At 36.0% G+C, this 25,725-nt stretch overlaps 1 protein-coding gene across 1 annotated transcript in view; it reads right to left on the bottom strand.

Annotated features, from left to right (window-relative positions):
- slc35f1 (solute carrier family 35 member F1) overlaps positions 1-25,725 on the bottom strand; it is a 118,354-nt gene that overhangs the window by 72,686 nt on the left and 19,943 nt on the right. The window contains exon 2 of the mRNA XM_084431464.1: positions 466-641. Coding sequence (XP_084287590.1) covers positions 466-641 — 176 coding nt within the window. The remainder of the gene's footprint in view (positions 1-465; positions 642-25,725) is intronic.

The following is a 25,725-nucleotide window of genomic DNA, read 5'->3' as shown; positions in this document are numbered from 1 at the left end:
CTGATATTCTTTGTTTACTTCAGGGAAATTTTTTACAAAAGTAGAATATAATGAATTTATCTTTTTATTTCACATAATCAAAATCATTATATTATTTTAAATAACTTATTATTTAGAAAGATAAATATTATAAAACATAAAATAAATAATATAAAAATTTAACTTTACTATAAAATACAAGAATTAAAGGCAAGACCTTTTTCCTTTAAAAACACAGCCTGACCGACAGATTTTTGTATAGAAACAGGCTAGTAGTTTTGAAAGCTTCTGCCAGAGTCCCAGAAGACTTCAGAGAGAAATTGAATGAAAAAACTTGAAATAACCTTTTTCTGACAGTCTTTAATAAAAAATGTATGTTCCCATGGTCTTATCATTGCCTTGTCTTACAGATAACCTCACGTTATGTTTCCATTTGACAGTATTTTTATTAAACTGCACAGAAACCAGAGAGGAGCCGCCCCTTACCTTGCCTGACTGCAAGCGTGGTAGTGTAGACCAGGAACAGCAGGATGTAGTTGAGAAAGCTCTGAAACACAGGGGTGTTGGCGTGGTAATCATCCGCCAGGTATTTGCTGGTCAGGCCAATCCCACAGATGAGCAGGGATAAGACCTGGCCGAGGGCCAGCGTGAGGAGAAGTTCCCTGTGAACGGAAACCCAGGAGTCAGTCCCATATCACACACATCCAGAGAAACTGTACTGTAAGTGTGTACTGCCGCTCCCTATTGCAGAGGCATCTCTCCTCTTCTCTGATGGTGTTATCTGGTGCGAGGGTGAGACAACTAATCAATTCCCCAACAAATATTCTCTGATTATGTAATCCTTATGAAACATTAACTCTCTAAACTTCATCTTTGCAGCCGACACTGACTAAATTATTAAAATGTTCTGTTCAATTAAGTCTTCCCACCCACACCCACCCCCACACACACAAACACACACTCTTAAGAAATATGGTTCTGAACAGTACCAAATTAGGGTTCTTCGGCTTGAAACAATAGCAGAACCCTTTTTGGTGCTAAATAGAACCCTTTTTATAAGGTTCCATAAAGAACCATGCTTTGAAAGTGCTATATAGGACCTTAATGGTGTTATAAATAACCTTTTCAACAATATTTATTTTCATTAATATTAGTATGTAGTATCTTCATATTATTAATATTACTATTATTAATATAATTTGTATAAATTATTTATTAATATAGTTTTTATTTAGTCCTCTATGCCTGGTCTCATATCTTGGTGCCATATGCTATCAGTTTCTGATGCAGAAAAGTTAGTTCATGCATTCATGACCTCGAGACTAGATTACTGTAATGCTTTATTAGCCGGTTGTCCTGCATCCTCAATAAACAAGCTACAGTTAGTCCAAAATGCCGCCGCTAGAGTTCTTACTAGATCAAGAAAATATGATCATATAACACCGATTTTATCATCACTGCATTGGTTACCTATAAAGTTCCGTATTAATTACAAGGTATTGCTACTGACTTATAAAGCCCTAAACGGCTTAGCTCCAGTCTATTTAACGGATCTTCTATCGCCCTATAATCCATCGCACTCTTTAAGATCAATAAATTTAAGGCTTTTGGTCATAAGGATATCCAGAACCACCAAAGGAGGGAGAGCATTTTCACATTTAGCTCCAAAACTCTGGAATAGCCTTCCTGATAGTGTTTGTTGCTCAGACTCGCTCTCCCAGTTTAAAACTAGATTAAAGTCGCATCTCTTCAGCCAGGCATTCATATAATATTTTTAATCTTACAGTTCAAATTACAATCCGGCCTCTAGGTAATAAACGCCAGAGGAGAACTGGCCCCCGACTGAGCCTGGGTTCTCCCAAGGTTTTTTTTTTTTCTCCATTGGGTCACCTGATGGAGTTTTAGGACACCATTAGGTCACTTGATGGAGTTTTTCGGTTCCTTGCCACTGTTGCCTTTGGCTTGCTCAGTTGGGGATATTCTGGGGATATCTAATTGGATTTTATCAATAAATTCCACTAGAAACAAACCTTGTTGTATTAATTTTAATTTAATACTGTGAAGCTGCTTTGATACAATCTGTATTGTGAAAAGCGCTATACAAATATACTTGACTTGACTTGACTCTACTTGGGTTTTATCTGTGCCTTGCCACAATTCTGTCTCTGAGCTCTTCAGGCAGTTCCTTTGACCTCATGATTCTCATTTGCTCTGACATGCACTGTGAGCTGTAAGGTCTTATATAGACAGGTGTGTGGCTTTCCTAATCAAGTCCAATCAGTAGAATCAAACACAGCTGGACTCAAATGAAGGTGTAGAACCATCTCAAGGATGATCAGAAGAAATGGACAGCAACTGAGTTAAATATATGAGTGTCACTGCAGCAAAGGGTCTGAATACTTAGGACCATGTGATATTTCAGTTTTTCTTTTTGAATAAATGTGCAAAAATGTCAACAATTCTGTGTTTTTCTGTCAATATGGGGTGCTGTGTGTACAATGATGAGGAAAAAAATGAACTTAAATGATTTTAGCAAATGGCTGCAATATAAAAAAGAGTGAAAAATTTAAGGGGGACTGAATACTTTCCGTACCCACTGTATATTGTCACTCTAAATAACTTTAATGTAGCTACGTTTTGTTGGTACAGTAGCTTGTAATGTTGTAGATGATTGTTTTTTGTGTTTTTTTAAAAGGACAGCTCAGTTGTACTTGAAATTATTTAGCTTTTAGCTTTGCAAGCATTAAAATAACTTTCCCAAAACTGGTGACCTCCCATCGAGCAAGCTGTCTGCCGCATCCTTCTCGTCAGATTTACGTGATGATAAAATCACACCAGCTGTCGTGGTGATAAACAAACCACCTTCCTGTAATTCATCAACACAGTTCATCAGATTTGGCATTTTCTGGGTGGTGTCAGATGGTTAGTTACAGGTGGTGGTAGTGAACAGATCAGTCAAATCCACCTCAGAGCTGCCGATGCAACAGGGCCTGTTTAATTGTTAGTGCAGTATGTGTGTGTGCTTGTGTGCCTGAGTGTGTGACAGTCCAATTGGTGGGATCAGAGCCCTGAAGAGAACGCAGGAAATGCAGGCGTGTGAATCCTGGTGAGGGAATTACCTGTCAATCAACTGGCCTTAAATGTAGGGGCCCTCACTTCAAAAACCCCATCCAGCTCCCCAGTGAACACAGTGCATACTAAATGAGCCAGTGCTCATGCATCCACACGAGTAACGAATGAAGCACGCATACAGGTTAGTTCCAGAGACAACATGCTGGAAGATGAAAGGGACGGAGCATTATCACAAAAAAAAACATGCTGCATTGGTACACTGACAAGGCGGAAAAGAAAATAGGGCAGGAAAAAAACATCATGTTTTTGTCCTTCCTTTCAGAAAAATCCTCTTAGTCGTACAACAGAGATAATAAAATAAATGTTGCTCTTTGTTAGGTAATTGAAAAGTGGATTAGAGGCTACCTGAAAATAAAAGTCGGCATAATTACAAGAAATCAAAAATGTCTGTCTGTATATATACACACATACACACATACACACACACACACACACACACACACACACACACATATATATGTAAATCTCTGTATATATGTATTTCTGTGTGTGTGTGTATATATATATACAGTATACACATATATATATATACATACACACACACACACACACACACACACACATATATATATACATATATATATATTATGTATTGTCTTTCGAACAATCAGACAGCAATGACACTGATTTGAAGTTCACAAACATTAAGTACACAAAACAATTAATTGGAGTTGGACATTATTGAAAGCACAGACTTGCTGTTTGATCAGTGAGACAGATGTTGATTCAGTAACAGCTCTAATGGATTCAGTGAACGATTAAAACTGAATCAACTGAATTGACTCGAACTGGTTACTAACATCCTCATATATATTTGTATACATATACATGTATTAAATGAATACAATTTTATATACTAATCAAATCATAAGAGTCATTCGTTCGTGAGTCAGACTGCACTGTTTGTGCTGTTTGTTTTTGTGTGCAGCCAGCAAAGATAAAACTGAATGCCATTCTATATCGTATTATTATTTACGATACACAGTATTCTTCATCTTAATCACATTTAACTCAGACTGCAAGCCCATTTACTCAGGTAAAATATAATTTCCCGTGCTGTGGTCCAGTAGATTCAGTAGCGGTGCAAAAAACAATGGAAGAGGTAAATTAGATGTGCTTATCTATTCAAGGTAGAATTTCAGAGCCAAACACTGCAATTAACGACAATAAAACAGCTTTGAGACTTTGAAAAGGTTACTGAAAACTTAACTGTCGTTGTTATTTCCGCAGTCACATTAAAAAGCTGTCCTCATTACAAGACAAAAGCTTATTTGTTACACAATTAGCTGCAGCCTAAGACCCTTTCCAAAATGGTAAATTTGATGAGGATTTGCATTCTCGTGGCTTTCAGTATGAGTATCTGTGAAGCGCATGAGACCGTAGAGTTTCCTATTTGTCTTTTTTTTTCCAGATGGATGCTCACGAAAGTACTACATTTGTGGTTGCCACAAAGACAAAAACTCTATTTAACAAGGAAGAATATTCAACTATAGCAGAATAATTACACCAAGACAAAGACCATGAACAGGTGAAATTCTCACATTCAAGTGAACAACAATCAGTGAAAGAAAAGTATCAAATACTTGAGGTTAACCCAAGTACATTTGTTACCACAGGCGATTCTAGGATTTCAGTCTTAGGGAGGCTCAGCCTTTAATCTGAGCATGAGCTGATGGAGCTCAGAGGAATATGTGAGAGGTCACAAGTTCAAATCTTGCTTAACTGATCATTTGTTATTAAATAAACAAATTAAAATGCCATCTGTTTGTCAGTAGATGTATTTCAGTAATCATGGCCTATTTGGTTGCATTTATCTTGTGATTTCACTGGAACGGAGAGCGCTCAGATGAGAAACTTTAAAGTCTTTTAATAACGCAATAACCTCACATAGCTTATTGTAGTCGCTGTCTTCAGCAAATGTGAAGACAGATCACAGAATCACAGATTTGTTTTAGGGGAACTGACAGCCGAAGTCCCTCTAAATAGTGTCTACTAGCAATGTTTGTTACCACGTCTTAGTCGTGAAATGCAGAATACATCATTGTGATTTCGTTTATGAGAATGAGACTAATGAATGTCCGATTAGCTCTTCAAGCACTTCACAGGCTCTGCCAATAAACTGAGCAATGGCCAATTTCATGATAACAGTATTAAATGATGGAGCAGATATCAAACATCTCACATCTTTATCCCCAGGGCTTTCGTGGCCATTTTCTAATTTTCTCAAAGACTACAGGCTTTTGCCAGGAACATCAGTCTGCAGGCAAAAGCTCTGAGCTCCATGTAATAGCCCTCGGAAATAACAACAATGATCAATCAAGTGTGACAATTTTTTTCTTAAAAAAAATGTCATACTGATTTAAAAAAAAAAAAAAAAAAAAAATCAGTTAAAACAATATGAAATAAAATAACAGAATAAAATGATTTAAATAAAATAAGAATAATTTAAGACAAGACTTAAGACTTAATTTAAGAATTAAGACAAAAAAAAAATACAAGAAAATAAAAAAACAGGTTAACAACTCAAACCACAAATAGTCTCTTTCAGTTATGTCCTACTCACAACTAGCCAAGAACCGATAAGTGAGCTATAAGTAAATGCAAATGAAAACCGGTTACCAAAAAATAAAATGATCAAATTACTTCATGCTTATATTAAAAAAGCCTTATACAAAAAAATAGTGGTATTCAAAGTGTTGCATGCAGCAAATATTTCAGCACGAATCATTTAAAATCTCTGCCGTGTGAAACTTTTTAAGAATTTACCTGTCAGTCATTCATTGGATTAAATATTGAAATATGTCATACATGATTGTGTCCTTGCGTGTGTCTCAGAAAGGTCCAAAACCCACATGCATGAGCTCACTTTACCCAACAGTTCCACACAAGTAAATTTGCATTTAGATAGAAACCAATTCGCTTTTCTCTAAGGCCATTGTATTTAAGATGAAATATGTCGTTTTTTTTCTCTCTTTTTGGTCTATGTAACATTGCCCCAAGACAAATTACCTGGCCGAGAGTTGAATAGAATTTGCTTTATAGCTCCTGTTAGGAGCTCTCTTTCATTATGGAGAAAGAGTGACAAGGACAAAAAGAAAATGATATTAAGCTCATATATGCTTTACTGTCCTTCACAAGTATACCTGCTTTGCCTTCAAAACATATAAATGCAACCAGGCTGTCTGCTGCAAAGCGTCCGTACAATAACTGCTCAGAATGATGGATGATGTTTGAAATGTAATGATTGGTCACTCCAGTCCTCAAGGAAGCCGATCTGTTCAGACTACGAAGCAGCTTTTGTGTTTGTAGACTCACAGCGTTCACTGAACCAATGAAAGAATTCATGCTGTATTTGTTGAACTCTTGTTACTGTTCTTCTCAAGGACAGAGACGTGATGAGGACAAACAGGGGAGAAAAACAACAAGTAAACTATTTATCTACTAATGCAAACAGAAAAAAAAAGATGTTAGGACACAATGGGCCCTGGCTTCTGTTACAAAAGTGTCCTGTTTTGTTGCACTCCTGGGCTAAAAAACACATCGTTTGAGACAAAGTGTGACAAATGTGTGCCCTGTAGTTTTCAGGGACGTTTTCTGTTCAACAGAAATGTTATGAAATAAACTCATTTGGGGTTGAAGTCTTTAACTCTTCAGTGTCACTGTCACACGATCCCTGGTGCTCAAGAAATAATTCTTCTTATTATCAATGTTAAAAACAGTTGTGCTGCTTAATATTGTTGTAGAAACCGTGATGCATTATTTTCAGCATTCTTTAATGAAAAGAAAATTCAAAAGAACATCATTTGAAAAAGAAAACTTTTATAATATCATAAATGTGTGATTAATTTAATGCAACTTGAATAAAAGTAGTAATTTCTTTTCTTTTTTTAAATCATACTGACCCTAAACGTTTGAACAGAAGTGTATTTAAATAATTTATATTTTATTATATTTTATTATAAGCATATAGCCTCTGACCTCAGTCTGTCATGTTCTAAAACAATTAAAGGGAAAAAAAACAGCATTAAAGTGTACTGTCTTCTGAAGAGTTTGTGTGATTGTGTGGTTTATATAAATATACACTCACCTAAAGGATTATTAGGAACACCTGTTCAATTTCTCATTAATGCAATTATCTAATCAACCAATCACATGGCAGTTGCTTCAATGCATTTAGGGGTGTGGTCCTGGTCAAGACAATCTCCTGAACTCCAAACTGAATGTCAGAATGGGAAAGAAAGGTGATTTAAGCAATTTCGAGCGTGGCATGGTTGTTGGTGCCAGACGGGCCGGTCTGAGTATTTCACAATCTGCTCAGTTACTGGGATTTTCACGCACAACCATTTCTAGGGTTTACAAAGAATGGTGTGAAAAGGGAAAAACATCCAGTATGCGGCAGTCCTGTGGGCGAAAATGCCTTGTTGATGCTAGAGGTCAGAGGAGAATGGGCCGACTGATTCAAGCTGATAGAAGAGCAACTTTGACTGAAGTAACCACTCGTTACAACCGAGGTATGCAGCAAAGCATTTGTGAAGCCACAACACGCACAACCTTGAGGCGGATGGGCTACAACAGCAGAAGACCCCACCGGGTACCACTCATCTCCACTACAAATAGGAAAAAGAGGCTACAATTTGCACGAGCTCACCAAAATTGGACAGTTGAAGACTGGAAAAATGTTGCCTGGTCTGATGAGTCTCGATTTCTGTTGAGATATTCAGATGGTAGAGTCAGAATTTGGCGTCAACAGAATGAGAACATGGATCCATCATGCCTTGTTACCACTGTGCAGGCTGGTGGTGGTGGTGTAATGGTGTGGTGTGGTGTGGTGTAATGGTTTTCTTGGCACACTTTAGGCCCCTTAGTGCCAATTGGGCATCGTTTAAATGCCACGGCCTACCTGAGCATTGTTTCTGACCATGTCCATCCCTTTATGACCACCATGTACCCATCCTCTGATGGCTACTTCCAGCAGGATAATGCACCATGTCACAAAGCTCGAATCGTTTCAAATTGTTTCTTGAACATGACAATGAGTTCACTGTACTAAAATGGCACCCACAGTCACCAGATCTCAACCCAATAGAGCATCTTTGGTATGTGGTGGAACAGGAGCTTCGTGCATCCCACAAATCTCCATCAACTGCAAGATGCTATCCTATCAATATGGGCCAACATTTCTAAAGAATACTTTCAGCACCTTGCTGAATCAATGCCACGTAGAATTAAGGCAGTTCTGAAGGCGAAAGGGGGTCAAACACAGTATTAGTATGGTGTTCCTAATAATCCTTTAGGTGAGTGTATATATATATATATATATATATATATATATATATTATTAAACATTATACTTCTTAATATTACTACAATATAATAGAATTTTCTAATATAATTCTATTGTCTTCTGAAGCATTTGTGTAAGAGAGAAAGGAAAAGTAGGTTATCATCCACTGAAAATCTCATTCTGTCATTTAGACTAGTTTTCAATTTTTTTATTTATTTTTTGTTGTTGTTGTCCTGTTTGATTAAAATGACTTAAGTCATGTACCAGAGATTTAAATTTCTTACACCAGAGCCGCATTTATGCATAAATTATTATTATAATTATAATTATTATTATTATTATTTCACTCAATGCTAAAACTATGTAATACAATTACTTTCTAAGTGAACAAAATATTTGGCAGAAACCTTGTATCTCCATAATGTTTTTTTCCATAAATCATTACTATTGGTCACCCTTTACGTCTGTCTGTGAGTTTAGCATATATTTAACCAATGAAAAGTATTAAAAAGATCTTCAGACTAAACACTGTAACTCCACTGGATCCTCAAACTGTCGGTCAAACCTCATAACTCCACCCCACCTTCTGCTTGTTTGCAATGCAAGGCTAAATAAAGAACTGGCTCTACAGCGTTTTCATTACTCAAGAAACACTATATATATATATATCACAGTCCAATAGCCAAGTATGAAGAAAACTATACATTTATACATTACTGACTCATTAAAAATGCCACAGACTACATCCCATGATGTCCTGCCTCTCTTGAGCCCATTATACCGTTACAAGCACTGAAACAAGGCAGCTCTAACTGAAGATCTGAACAGAATTATTCTAGAGTCAGAAAAATAAATAAAAAGTTCTACCAACTACCCAAGAGCCAGCGATGATTTTTCCATATTTTGGAGCGCCTGTGAATTCAGGGTAATTGGGAGGATTGTAGCACTCAAGTCTGTTATAAAAAATAAAATAAAATAAAAAAAAAGATGACAAAGGTGTGTGAGGAGGAGTAAACAACTTCAGATCAAAAATACAAGATAGTCTGAGGCTGGTAAGAGAGGAATTTATCAAAAGGCTCTTCTGACACCTGTTTCCATGCAGGCTTATTAATCTTTGGAACAAATTGGGATGTGAATAAATGGATCTATCATCCTGCATTCTTGGGTCCTCCAGAAAAAGGAAATAAAATTAGATTTCCATCTGAAATATGACTAGAATTTATTTTAGAGCCACGCATGATCATCACTAATATTTTTAACCATCTGAAAAACCAAAGGATAATCGGAGGATACAGAATTTCAAATGTAGACATGAGATCTATTTAAAGGTTCAGCTACCGTCACGCATTAAAAATGATTCTGTGGTGAAGTAAATGCTACAGCAAAAACAAATGTAATTTCTACCTGAATAAGTTAGTTCAGGCAAGAAGTAAATTCTATATTAGTACTCAATTTAAGCTTACAGAAATAAAAGCGTAAATATCAACGCTATAAAATTAAGTAAAACCTACTCAACTCTCTGATACTAGTGTTCCCATCATGCACTGGGGCATGAATAATTAATAATGATGCATTTTTTCACTGTTTTCCAGCTGTATTTACACGGTTTTATCATTGCTTTTGTTGTTCGGTTTACTATCTTGCTGTTTTGTGACATCTGAGATCACTGTGTTCTGGTGAGTACCACATTACTTCTATTATGTTGATATGTTGTCTACACAATATATACTGTATTTTTTTTACTTAGATGTAAAGCATATGCTTAAAAACCATGGCCTAATTCAGTGCTATATTGTTTGAGTAAAATGTTAAAACAGAGTATTGTAACTTAAACTAAGTAGAAATTACTCAACAAACTTGAAATGGCTAAGTTTGTATTATAGCACGTATTTTCTTTGTTCATTTTACTTTACTTAATTCCATATGTGAAATTTACTTTTTAAAATCTGTGTAAATGTTACTTATTTTCTAGTATTCATTTGTACACTTTTTCCGTTAAAGCCATTTTTAAATTAAAATTTAGCATATCTTTCTTGTCATATTCAATTACTGACTAAATTTAAACATTTTCAACAAAAATAATGTAGTAATTATACACATTATTTTTAATTAATTTGTATGTCATATAAACTTATTTTAGTCCATGTAACTAATTAAATTACATAATTATTATATCATTTTAATAAACAAAAATAATTTGGCAAACCAACCAATAAGTTTTATACATTGCTAGATTTACATGCATGACCAAACTAATTCTTCAGACCCACTTCAACCTCTTTCTAAGCTCTAATTTTCAAATGTCTAGGATCAAATGATGGTTAACTCAAACGGATGTCTTTGTCAGATCAATAGACTTCATTTTACAACAAAGACTCATTGGCAAACTCCACCGAAACAACGGAGGGAAAAAAGCTTCAAAGTCAATCTGACAAAAGTGGAGTCTTGTCTGGTAATCTTTTCTGACAGACCCTTTGAAAGAGTGAAGTAAAACGCTACACACCTTATTCACGGAGCTACCCTGAGCTGCTCTGGTAGAAAAGAAAGAATTGTTAAAGACTGATTTTCTTTTTCTCACTTGCATCTTCAAGCATCTCCTCATCAGGTCTACACTCCACACTAACTCTGAAAGCCCTATCAAACATCATTTTCTCCCAAATTACTCCAGTCCAGATCAATACAGATCAGTGGGATGACCTATACAGACTCTCCTCAAGGGGTAAATATACATCAAGAGCTCATTCCATTCCCATTCAAGGCATCAGCTCGCCTCTTGAAATAAGACCCCTGCTATTTTTTATCATATATTCTCTATTGCAGTGGCTCTTAAAAAAAAAAAAAAATGCAGTGGTACAGTACATGGAGTGCCTGAAGTTGCTACATGATGAAATAAAATGTAATAAAAAAAGGTAAAACTATAAAAGTGTTTTAAATATATTTAAATCACTTTTTGTTTTCAATGTCATGTTTTTCCGGTTTTATTTCCAACTGTCCAAGTAAATCTGCTTTCCATTTTAAATACGACACGTTTTTAAATTGGCATTGCAACAAAATGACACTTCCTGTGCAACCACCTGTCACTTTTCACAAACCAAAGAACTCCTGATGTATAACATCATATCTCACCCTGCATATTTTTGCATATCATCCTATTTAATGCAGAAATACATCCGATTACAGAAGAGAAATGACTTGCGAACACTGTTATATATAATGTTGACTTCAAGGTGATGCTCATTTGATCAAACACGGTACTTGATCGGAAAGGTTCGAGCACCAGCTGACTGCTGTACAGCCACCGTGACATTTGGTTTAATGAAATTTTAATGAACATCAAGTTATATAGCTTACCAAACCACAACTACATGGGGCAGGGGCCTGCTCGAAACCCGGAAACTATGCATAAACCTCGCTATTGCGGTGCATTGTGGGATTGAACGTGTGCACTCGATAACGTCCACTATGGTTTCGGACACAACTACAAATAGCTGTCCTCTCAAATAGTGCCTTATTTAAAGGTATAGGGGCCAATTTCGGACACAGCCCTAGACACTTCTAGGCAGGTGTTTTGGAGCTGGCGCTCCAGGTGCGGAGTTTGACACATGTGACAGAGAATCATCAAAAGTCTCTGTTAACGTCCTGTCATACTTCTCGCAGGTGCTCGACTGAAGCCACACACAACAGAGAAGAGAGATCTAATGGTGTTACATAAACAATAGTTTAATGAGAACTAGGTCATGTCCCATAGGAAAGAAAGAGATCACTCTATTCGCATTTGCACAGATAAATGTTGCCCTGATAGAAACAAAACTGAGCTGGCATACATTTGGGTAGGCTATTATAGTGCATTTATATCTACAGTAGGAAGAAGCTCGCTGACAGGTGATCTCTCTGTGGATTCTGTTCGATAGATTTGCACTGACAGTTTTTTTTTTTTCATTGAGGATGTCAATTGATTAAAATTAAATCAATTAAAGATTTTAATCAACACTGTAAAAAATGATCGTAATTTTAACGGTAAAAGACTGTAAAAATGCTACAGTGAAAAACTGTTAATTGGTTAACAGAAAGTTTCGTACTATATACGGTAAATAACTGTGATAGATCTAACGGTACATTTAATGTAATTGTACTGTAACATACCGTTAAATTTACAGTTTTTGAAAGTGAAAAAACAACTCGTATCATTTACAGTGAAAAACCGTAAATTGACATTCCCACAATTCCCTGTGACACTTCACATTTGATGTATTTTTGTTGAAATAACTATGTTTGTTTCTTCATAGTTTTCTTCGTTTTTTCTAATCAGTTATGTACATTAGGGGTTTATGTTACATTTAATGTTGTTAAATTAATGTTTATTGCATTTTTAAAATTTCATGTGTTACCATGATGGTGTTTAATGTTTGTGTGAATGACACTGTGCAGCTTCTATATATATTAGTATTAACTCTCTTGTGGAAGAACTGCTTATGTTGAGCTTTGATTGTTCATGTGTCTCATCACTGCTGTGATTGGTGGTTATCAGTGTACAAAACAGATATTAATACTTCAATAGGACGGTAAATTAACATTATATCATATTACCGAAATCCAATGGTAAATATACAGTTTTTAATATACAGGAAGAAATTACAATTTTTTTACAGTATTTTTCCGTTTTTTAACAGAAATTTTCTGCCGCCCCTGCTGCTAGAAAATTACCGTTTTTTTACGGGGTTTTTTTTTACAGTGAAATTAAATGCGTGATATGCTGATCAAGTAATCAAATTTAAATGGAATTAATATCTATGTTTTCTGAGAAATGGGTCAGAGGACATGATTAAATATGGCCAATATTATAAATACAGTTTTCTTCATAATAAATAAATAAACAGTAAAAATAGTAATATTGTAAAAGATTATTACAATTTTAAATAACTGTTTTCTAATTTAATATATTTTAAAATGCAATTTATTTCTGTGGTTCAAAGCTGAATTTCAGCATCATTACTTCTTGACAAAACATTATAATATGCTGATTTGATGCTCAAGAAAAAAAAAGATTATTATCTTATTATTATCAATGTTGGGGGAAAAAACAGTTGTGCTGCTTCATTCATATGTTTGTGGAAACTGAGGATTTTTGGGAAAAATAGAATGTTTTTGTAAAAGTCTTTACTGTCACTTTTGATCAATATAATGTATTCTTGCAGAATATAAGTATTAATTTCTTTCATAAAAAATAAAATAAAAAAAACCTTACCGCAAACTTTTGAATGGTAGTATTATATTTATACAAAGTATTACATCAAATAAAGAATGAAAGAATTTACAAATCAGGCATTATGAAAATATTTGAATTTTTGAAACACCATTCAAAAGTTTGGGTAAGTAAGATTATTTGTATTTATTTTATGTCTTTTTTATGCAATTTTGCATGACAAAAAGACAAAGTCATTTTGAATACTCATTGTCTAGAGCAACACACCTTTAAGCCGGGGAAACACTTAACGACTAGCTGAAACATTCTAGACTGAACTGAACACACTTCCAGACACACACTGTCTGCAGATTTTAAACACCAACTGTGAACACCGACTGAACGCAACTGTCTCTGCGTGGGCATGATCAGTTGTAAGTATCAAATTACATTCATAACCAGCATTAGAGTCTTCAAGTGTACCCCCGGCTTTAGATAAGCACAAACTACAAACCACATCGTAATGCCATTTTTTCCTGCTCTGTATGGGTTCCCCTCTATTGCATTCATTTCCCCTGTCCGTAAGCAGATGCTAGACCTATAGTGTAAGTGTAATCTACAACAGATGCAATTAAGGATCTAATGGCCAAGTTCTGCTTCTAGAAATCAGCCCTACACACAATTTCTTGAGAGTTCCACATGTTATTTTTCACCCCTTCAAGAACAGGCTCCCTGTGGGGTCTCCGTAACCCCGGCTGGCCTCACTTTGCTATATGTATCAGAGAGCCCATGCTTCATTTAACTAATTCGCAGAGGGATTAGGGAGAGCACAAAAGTGAATTCTTTCTCAAAGGAAGGGAAGTTCTTTCATCTAGTACTCTCGCTGTGCTTGGGGTTTGGGATTGGTCTCACAGAGGGGTTTTACTCAAGGGTTTAGTCACCATGAGGTAAAGCGACCACAACTTTGATTGCCACATTGAAAAATCTGGGATGAGACACTCTCTCAACCTGGAACATCAAATCAGTAGTTCTCAACAGAATTTTCTGCCACACACAGCTGCAGAACAGATTATAATGATCTGATTCTCTTTGAAACGGATCGTTCTGACTCTGAAAAATCACTGAAATCTGAATGAATGAGCCATGTTGTGTAGTTGATGAGCTGATGTGCACTACCGTTCAAAAAGTTTGGGGTCGGAAAGATTTTTAAATCCTTTTGAAAGAAGTCTCTTATGCTCACCAAGGCTGCATTTATGTGATCAAAAATACAATAGAAACAGTAACATATTGTTAAAAATATTAAAATATATAAAATACATAAAATATTGTTACAATTTAAAATAACTATTTTCAATTTTAATATATTTAAAATGGTATTTATTCCTGTCACATGATCCTTCAGTAATCATTCTAATATGCTGATTTGATGCTCAAGAAACATGTATTTAATAAGAAAGTTAAAAAAAAAATGTATTTACTTTTGTAACATTAAGTCTTTTTCAGTAACTTTTGATCATTTCACTTTTGAATGGTAGTGTATGTACACCTGTGATTCCACAACATTACAGATTCTACGCTAAAAAGTTCCACAATATCACCAATTGTAATGACCTATTAATTTAATTAAATTTAATTAAATTAAATTAAATTTGTTTATTGTGAATATTTTTATTGATAAACTCAATATTTTATTGAACAGAGGTGACTTATGCCAACATGTTATAAAAAGTAGTAGTCCAGTCATGAACTATATTACAAGTCTTCATAGCTTTATATGACAACAAGCCAGATATTACTGTACATTTTCACTGAAAATACCAGCATTATGGGCACTGAATTTGATTTGCTCTTGAGCTGAAGCAGAGGGTAAAAGATTTATATGGACAACATTTGTGGTCCGTACATTTTGTGCTGTTTTTTTTTCCCCTTTTTGATAGATATGGTGTCGATGGACAAATATGTTGGTGACTGAACTCCCATTGTATGGAAAAGCAATGTCAGTGTTACACTGAGAAATAAAGTAAAAAAAAACTTTCAAACAGTTTTGGACCTACAGATTTGGCTTTATTTTTGTGTGAATTAACCTGTTAAACTCTGTGTTAACCACCTGATGATACAGTTAGGTATTCAAATTAGATGCAAATGCTAAAACGCACCTTGTTGCAGGTTAAAGGTCCAGAGCCAAAAGCACTTAACAGATGGCTGCCTGACTTTACATGCTTTTTTTTTTGTTTCCAGGGTCAAAAATATATTGTTGTAAATCGAATATATCAGAGTATGGAAAATTTCAACATGAAATCAAACTTGAACTTTTCATTCCTCTATGTTCTGGGAAGTAATATATTCTTTTTATGATCCAGTCTATTCCTGGCGGATTAAAGGAGAACTCCGGTCAATTTTAACATTGAGCTCATTTTTTTGTACATTTGGAGTGCTGTCAATACAGAGAACAACGACAAAAATCGGTGTTGCCTACACCGAGTTATTCTATTTTTAAAATTTGCACCCTATTGACTTCAATGGGGCAAGTAGTAAGCCTGCTTTTTAGCCTCTTAACATCCTTTAAGTGTCATTACAAGTGCACAGAAAATGTGAGTGATTCGTTCCGAGTGAACACGAGTGGATCTGACTGCAGTAGATGCTAGAGATATTAATAAAAATGAAGTTAATTCAGCCAGCGCTCATACCTTTGTTTACATCCTGTTTTCGGTGGAAGGCCATAGTAGTCGATTGTCGAGTTCACGCGCGTGATCATAGGTACTAAACCTATGCGCGTGAACTCGCACATTTTTGTCGTTGTTCTCTGTATTGACAGCACTCCAAATGTACAAAAAAATGAGCTCAATGTTAAAATTGACCGGAGTTCTCCTTTAATCCAAATTTTTTCCAATTGAATGTCCTGCATCTAGCACGTTGATTACAAGTAAACAAACTTAATGAGATAGACTGACTTTTGTGCTGATGCTGTCTTTTCTAAATCAGGTACAGTAATATCTTTCAAGGACATGAGATGGTCAAGAGGCTCTTTATTGTGAGATACCAATCATACAGAAAATAAATAACGCTGTTAGACACATTTCAGTTAGTTAATGTTCAGATAAGACTACCTGGGTGAAACCAAAAATATTCCTAAAACTTCAGTGACAAAATAATTAACATAAATGCAAAAATGTCCTTTTGAAGTCTTTAATAAGCACCTCACACTGAGATTATACTGGAATACAACCAATAGGTTTTAACAGACTCAAGAGATTAACCCTTTAAAATACTCAAATCATTGAGTGGCACAGAATGGCACAAGTGGGTGTCACAAACCAAAAAGGAGCCAGAATGAATTAGAGGTAGCTAAAACAATGACTAAATAGCATAATCCAATACCACAAAAATAGGTCAATTTTCACCTCGTACTGACTTTAAACACTGCACAATAGGGCATATGTCACTTCCGGCAAAATAAACCTGACCATTCCCTCCCAAAATCACACTCCCCACATTTCGGAAAGCAGAAAACAACATGGCCTGTGTTCAGTTGGCATACTGGGTAGCAGAGAGCCATTGTGAGATCCAACCATGCTGCCAGAAAACAACTCAATGGTCACTTCACTCAGTACAGAGCTGTAGTCACGAAATAAATCATCCTTCATATACTGCAGCACACAAATAACCACTGTCTCCATTCACACTCACAGGGTCATAACTCAAGCTGAGCGGATGCTTTCGAATATGTTTCTTGAAATATACAAGCTATACCGTTTTGTAGTTCTTCTAGAGCAAAAGTGCCAATCAACTTGCATATAATGAAGAAGTTGAGTTTAGTAGGCTACTCATGTTTTAAATCAGTCATTGGTCACCAATTTGGTTGCCGAAACCTGTTAATTGGTGAACTGATTTACTATTCCATACAGGTAAAAATTGTAAATAGTTATAAGTGACAAGTGAATGAAAGACAAAAGAAAGTCTTAACCATCTTCCATAGCGCTATGGGTTATAGGTAATATTCTTTGGCCCCTCCTCTTCTCCATATACACTACATGACTGGGACCCATTATACAGGCACATGGTTTATCCTACTATTCCTATGCTGATGACACACAACTCTACTTTCCACTTCAACGAGACGACCCCACGGCACCTGCATGAATCACAGACTGCCTGGAGGACATCTTGGCATGGATGAAAGAACATCACCTGCAACTCAGCAAAGGCAGAGCTTCTTGTCTTTCCAGTCACTTCCGTCAGTACAGCACAATTTCACAGCACTAGTACAGCAACAACGATCCCATCGAGTTCGGCCAGGAATCTTGGGGTAATTCTTGATGACCAGCTGACTTTCAAAGACCACCAATCATGCAGGTTTGCACTGTAGAGCATCAGAAAGAATTACTGAGCAACTTCTCGTCCAGGTCCTTGTCTGGACTAATGCAATGCCCAACATGTGCAATCAAACCTCTTCAATTGACTCAGAACGCAGCGGCTAGGCTGGTCTTCAACGAACCTAAAAGAGCCCATGTCACACAGTTTATCTCCTTGCACTGGCTTCCGGTTGCAGCTCACATCAAGTTCAAGACATTGGGGCTTGCCTACAGCACGGCCACAAGCTCTTCTCCCTTCTTACCTCCTGTCTCTCTTACGAGTTTACATGCCCTCCAGGAACCTGCGGTCGGTAACTGATCAGTGCCTCATGGTAACATCACAAAGACGCACAAAATCATTGTCAAGAACATTTTTGTTTACTGTTTCTTGCTGGTAGACTGATGTTTCCAATCCTATTTGGACAGCCGAGCCCCTGACAAATTTTCAAGTAGCAGCTGAGAACTCATCTCTTCCATCTGCACTTAAAAGGTTAGTTCACCCAAAAATCAAAACATTTTCATCACTCACCCTCGTGTCTTTCCAAAACCGTGAGACTTTCATTCATCTTCAAAACAAAAGTGAAGATATTTTAAATTAAATCTGAGAGATTTCTGTCCCTCCATTGATAGTCCATAAAACTACCACTTTTTCTCGCTTCAAAAAGTTTATAAAGAGATTGTAAAACTGATCCATATGAATTGAGCGGTTTAGTCCAAATTGTCTGAAGAGGCTTGATTGAATTTAGGTTTTTAGTCTCATATAAACAGTGATCAGCGAACATAAAGCTGAACCGTACTTAACGCACAAGATCAAACCTCATTTGTTCTTGCAGAATCTCAAACGTGCTGCGTAACATATGAGAATGAACCTCACTTGTTCTCCAACGTCAAGCAATCATGCTTAGGCTTCAGTGTACCGGATCTGATGTGCGCGCAAATGAATGTTTATATGTGAATAAAAGCCTAATTAAATATGTTCACCATATAAAGCGATTGAGTCTCTTTGGACTAAAGTAAACCGCTCGATTCATATGGATTAGTTTTACAATCTCTTTATGAACTTTTTGAAGCGTCAAAGTGGTAGTTGCGTAGCTGTCAATGTAGGGACAGAAATCTCTCAGATTTCATTCAAATATCTTCATTTGTGCTTCGAAGATGAACGACATGAGGGCGAGTAAATGATGACCGAATTTTCATTTTTGGTGAATTAACTTAAATATTTCTTTGTCTCTCACTATTTCTTAATCCCACCCTACTCTAGCTTGTATTATCCTGAGTGATGCCTGAAATTTTGTATTACTAGCACTTCTCGTATTTATTGCCTCTTTAATTGTAAGGTGCTTTGGACAAATTAATAAATGTAAATATTACCCTAAACATAATGCATGAACATGCTTCGAAAATTCAGTGTAATTAGTATTCCTTGTCAGTTTTGACATACTATTTTCAACTCACTATGATTTGAGACACGATGATCCTTATCTTGCATACTGTAACATACAGATAGTTTGCAAATTGGAATGCAGTCACTGTTTCAAAGAAGACGGACATTGGCAGGCACTCTTAAAACAAAAGTTAAATCATAATGAGCTTCACATCAGCCTGATGGGAAAAAGATGGTTAGAGCATGAGACTTGAAGTATAATGGGATGCCGCAGTGCTTCATCAAACTTAATTAGAGGTCTAAAAGACAGCAATACTTGGCTGCGAACCAAGATGAGGTGTCATGACCAAGAGCAGAAGACAGCAGACAAGCACATAAAACTTTTATTCAACCATTAACGTACATCCCGCAGAGATGCCTGTCAAATGGCACAAAAAATTACTAGTGATCACAGCTTCGTTGTCAATCAGAAACCTTCAGCAAGCAGCACGACTACTTAATTGGTACCATCACATGACATACTGATGAATACAAGTGACATCGTACAACTAGGAATTGTTTAGTAGTTGCATTATGCAGATTCACCAAATTCAAACTTGTACATTAGCAGACACTTCCATCAACTTTTAGTTTATGCATTACTGGAACAAAACTCCTGAAGTAACTTTCATAGTGCTCATGATTTTGAGACAGGATAGTGAAAAGTGACAAAAGTACATTCTTCAAAACTTTTCCAATAAAGAAACCAAACCATACGGGTTTGGAATTACATGAGCGTGAGTACATAATGACATTTTTCATTTTTAAGGTGAAATGTTTTTCCAATCATCCGAGTTTGGAATCACATAAGCGTGAGTAAATAATGACAGATTGTTCATTTTTATGTGAATCATTTCTTCAGTCTGTTCATACTGATTAGGTTTGAAGATGATTACTACCTAAATTAGCATGGAAATCCCAGCAATTACCTTCAAGATTAGCATCATCATGACCTGATTAATTATACATTCACTATCTGCAACAGACACTATCATTTACTAATCAAATAGATGTTCATTAGTGAGTGACATCATTCTTTCAAAGCGAATGCAGAAACTCCAGCGGGGTTCTCCATGTGAAGTAGAGGTCTGTACTACTAATGAACATCATACAAATAAAACTTGATGATAAATGCCCCTAAAAACACATAAGGCTTGATGGAAAGGTTAATGAGAAACATCCAAGACAAATCAGTGACTGACTAAATGCACAGTTCTATCAAAATCAGCTAATTTTTTTCTTTTAATAATGTAACCGTGATTATTAAAGGGATAGTTCACCCAAAAATGAAAATTCTGTCATCATTTACTCACCCCCAAGTTGTTCCAAACCTGTATGACTTTCCTTCTTCTGCTGAACACAAAAGAAAATATTTTGAAGAATGTCTGAAACCAAACAGTTGATGAGCCCCATTGACTTCCATAGTATGTATTAAAAACAAAAAAATACTATGGAAGTCAATGGTCATAGTCAACTGTTAGGTTTTTAGACATTCTTTAAAGTATCTTCTTTAGATAGAAAGAAAGAAAGTCATACTGTGGTTTGGAACAACTTGAGGGTGAGTAAATGATGGCAGAATTTTAATTTTTGGGTGAACTATCCCTTTAATTACAATATAATGAAATAAAATAGTTAATTCCTCAATGTTTTGTTCTCACATGTGAGCGGCTGTTTAACATGTCACTGTTTGCTTATTTGTTTTATATAATGTAGATATGTGTTCATTTGTATGTTATTTTCTGTTAAAAACCAATAAACATTCCATTTAAAAGAAATTATAAAATGTAGGCTACACATCCAAATGGAGTACTGCATAAATCTCATTGGCCTTGGTCCAGCAATGAAAACAGTGGTGCAAAAAATTGACGATACAAGTAGATACAAAATGATACAATTTACACTTTTCTTGATTACTTAATTGGGTCGAATCGGCTGTCACAAAGGTACAATTGAAATCAAAAGCGTCAGGCACTAAAGAATTCAGTAACAATTTAGTTTAGAGTCCAATTCTCACTATTAACTAGTTGCTTATTAACATGCATATTACTAGGATATTGGCTGTTTATTAGTACTCATAAAGCACATATTAATGCCTTATTCTGCATGACCATATTCTACATCTCTTAATCAGACCCAATACCTAAACTAACTATTAAGCAGTAATTAGTAGATTATTGAGGCAAAAGTCATAGTTAATAGTTCATTTTTAGTGAGAATTGTACCCTAGTATAAAGTGTGACCAAAATTCAATACAATTCAATCGTTCTGTAGGGTGCATCCTCTCCAACCCTCTCTAAAAGACGAGTAATTATGATAAGACAACCCTTCTGAAAAGAAAGATTGAGAATCTCTGTACGTGAATGAACAAAAGTGATGCTCCAGAATTTCTGCGGCTTCATTTCTTATCGTCATAGAGAAAGAAGCTGCTCCTAGCTGACAAGAATATCGATGAGCACGATGGGTACATCCTAACCTCAAATCTATTTCACAAGACACTAAATCGCAAACCTTATTTCATCTTTTTGTGAAATATAATCCAAGATGTTCATTCTCTGAATAATTTACCTGCTCTTACAAGGTAATAAGGAGTTACTCAGGCATACCGTTCTCATGAATTATTCAAATCAACCGTATAGTTCTCATCTAAGAGAGGGGTGGCCTGATTGTACTGTTTTCTGGGCTCAAACCTGACTTACACTGAAATGATATATGCCTTCAGAAAGTTGCATTCAGGTACAATCCTTGCTGACTGGATACAAGCTGCAATCACTGTCCTCTGTTACAGCACATTTCCTGCTTCAGTGGTTCTGTGAAACAGTCTCAGAGAGGGTCATGAGATAAGGAGATCCACACACTCCTTACACATCCAGTCTGCCGCAACGCTTTGCAGTCTCAATGCACACACGCACACCAATTAGTCCATGCGGACACACGCCCACACATAATATATGCTCATGACTGTGCACACATAAAACAGTTCACTCACCAATGAATAGTCTATCATTATTCACTCATGTTGTTGCAAACCGGCATGTTACTCATTTTTAAATGTGTAGCAAAGAGATAAATGTAAATAATTGTTATACAGCTCACATAATTACAGTTTATGTCTTAAAGGGATAGTTCGGCGTAGCGTAGGAAGCGTCGTGACGTAGAACGAACGTGACAGCGCAGCCAGAGAGCAGAGCAAAACAAAACTCTACGTTCGTTCTACGTCACGACGCTTCCTACGCTACGTCCTACGTCATACGCCAGCATCCATCTCCGTGAACACGCGTCGACCGCTACCGGAAGCCAGTTATTTTCATTTATAAAGTTTTAAATATGTATATTTTTACGACAAAACCGCACGGATTACCCTCAGAAGGCCTTCGTTTATCCCCCTGGAGCCGGATGGATTACTTTTGTGAAGGATGCATGCACATTTTGGGACTTGGAGGAGGTGGACCCCATAGCTTCACACTATAACCACTGAAAGATCAAAGACATTTTCTAAAATAACTGAAAATGTGTTCGTCTGAAAAAAGATTGACATATGCATCTCGAACGGCTTGAGGGTGAGTAAATCATGGGTTTAATATCATTTTTGGCCGAACTATCCCTTTAATGTCCAATCTATGTGTGTTTGTGTGTGTGTGTGTGTGTGTGTACACGTATAAACATTTAACTCATTACTTTAAGTAACTCAAGACTTTTAAATTGTTACCAAAATATATATATATATTTGAATCCTAAAAAATAATTTGCGACACTGAAGACTGAAGATGATGCTGAAAATTCAGCTTTGACATCAGAAATAAATTACATATTAAAATATATTAAAATAGAAAACAGTTTAAATTGTAATATTACTGTTTTTGCTATATTTTTGATTGAATAAATGTAGCCTAGCTGAAATGACCCCAAACTTTTGAATGAATGAATGAATGAATAAATGAACCATTCAATCAAACACAAGTGATCAGTTGACTTAACTTAAAAAAGTGAGGAAACCCATTGTCTTAAAATTAAGTAAATAACCTAGTAACCTAATTATAAAAAAAATTAAGTTACGTGAACTTGACAATTCCACACAACGTAATTTTTTCAATTGCGCATGAAGTTTATTTACTTAATTTTAAGGCAACGGGTTTCCTCACTTTTTTAAGTTAAGTTAGCTGATCACTTTACAGAGAACGATTAATTTAAAAAAGCAATGATTAAAACAAATTTACATAAACAAGTATTTCAGTCAAAAACTACAGTAGCTTTACAATAGGTTTCTGTCATTTTTGTGCCACTACCAGCACTAGTCATCTGGTAAACTGGGATAGAAGAAGATTTCTAACATTAAAAATAGATTACACACTTTATCTGCATTGAACACCCAGTATAATCAAGCAGGCCAAAGGACAGCCACCCTATTTAACTGGCCTTGCAGCTCAATTCTCCAAAGAAAGCCTTGCAGACTTCTGATGCTGATAGGTGAGGTTGCATTATTTATCAAAAACACCAACAAATGAAAAAGCCAGAGAGGGGGCGGTGAAGCTGGAGTTGCGTCAACTCAGATGGGAATTATACGGCCGCAGGTCATCCAGCAGCCCAGGGATAATCATTCATCTCTGTAGCAGCCTTTGGAGTGCAGCCACTTTACCATCTCCAAAGGGGCATCAGCCAGCGGGAGCCACGGCCGGAGAATCGACCAGCAGTTCTCCGCTCTGGCGGGAATACTATTGAAGATGAAGCAGAAAGGAGGGAACGCATGCTGAGAAGTGCACAGCCCTTGGCATTTTGTCAAAATAACTGAATTTGCAACTATATACAAGAAAATGTCTCTAATAAAAACTCCTGATAGGATGTGTACAAGCTATTATTTTTTTTATTTTTTTTTAACTTAATCTAAGTTAGCAGAACCTTTGAAAACCAGCGAGTTAACACATATATCATCCCCCTAAGGCGGCAGCAAATTTATGAGGTAGGAAAAAAAAAAAGACAACCATTTCATCAGTCTTCCAGCAAAGAAATCTGCCAACATTTCCTACAAGCAACAACACTTTCATCAAACAGGAAGTTACAATCCAAGGCAAAGGATGCATCCATGATCAGTGACTCCATGCATGATAAACACACAGTCGTCAGGCCAAACACACCGGCTTTGAGCCTAAAACAAACCCTGCAGTCCTTCAATATCCCATCATTCCATATCTGGCACTGAGCTGTCAGATGTGAAAAGGTGTCTCTATGCTGGCAGAGACCTTCATCTCTCTACCTGCTACAACAGTTGCATATTTAATCCAAACACAAGCATTTCCTTCAGCGGCTACAACACACACAATTCCACAACGGCACATCAGGGAAACTGCATTTATATTGCTAGCATTTATAGCAGCTAACACTGCTTTGATTTATGCAAATCAAGACGTATTTGATGATGGCATCTCCAAACTACATCACAATTTATATGTTGATGAAATGAATGTTTTTAAGATAATAGCAATTTCTATAATTAATATACTGTATATTTTTATACATATACACAGAACCGTATCAATAACCTCAATTTTTAAAGGTATAATGCATATATTTTTCCTATCCCATCTTAATATGCAGAGTCAATTATAAGCCATTCATAGGCTGTTTCAACCAATAGCGTGAGTTTGAGATCCCTGAATGTTCTCCGGCCTAAAAATATGCATAACTGATGGGTCTTATGTGCGATGACATCCTCTTCCTCACATACACAGAATCTCTCTTTGTTCCCACATTCATGACCCCACAAGGAGAGGGCTGATATTTCACAGGATCGCTTCCTCACAAACACGTCTATTCATGAACCATGTGCGCAGCATGTCTAAACGGAACAAGCCCTTACTGAACAAGCCTGAGAGGGTGAGGGGCGAAAGCCGCTTCATTTAACAATTTCGTTCTTTAAAGGTCAAGTGTGAAATTCTGCGCTCTTTAGCATTGCCAAGTGGAACTGCAAAAAGAATTACTGTTTTCAAACAGGTTTCCCACTATTAGTCAAACTGAAATTCAGCCCAAATTCAATGAACTGAGCCAATGTTTATGCAAATCAACCAAAGAATGGCTTATAGTTAAAATAGTTAAAAAGCTGGTAACATTTTTTTTAAGATTTTGGGCTACAGTATTTTGCTTTCAGACTAGTATAAAGAAAACATCCAAAATACACATTTAAGTGTTTATTATATTACACTTTATCTATTTGCATCTGCATATTTCAAACACAATACATATTTTTAATGTCTGTTTCCTCAAAATGAGTTATTTTCTCATGCACTGAGCAACAAATCTCTACTTTACAGTTTTATTCTGAAGGTTTTGACAATGAATATTCAAACATTTATTATGAAAATATGATAACATTTGATTCCTA

The sequence above is a fragment of the Rutilus rutilus genome (genome assembly GCF_951802725.1).
Source record: "Rutilus rutilus genome assembly, chromosome: 15".
NCBI lineage: Eukaryota > Metazoa > Chordata > Actinopteri > Cypriniformes > Leuciscidae > Rutilus > Rutilus rutilus.
The sequence above is the reverse complement of the archived record's forward strand: the minus strand, read 5'-3'. Positions and strand labels throughout refer to the sequence as shown.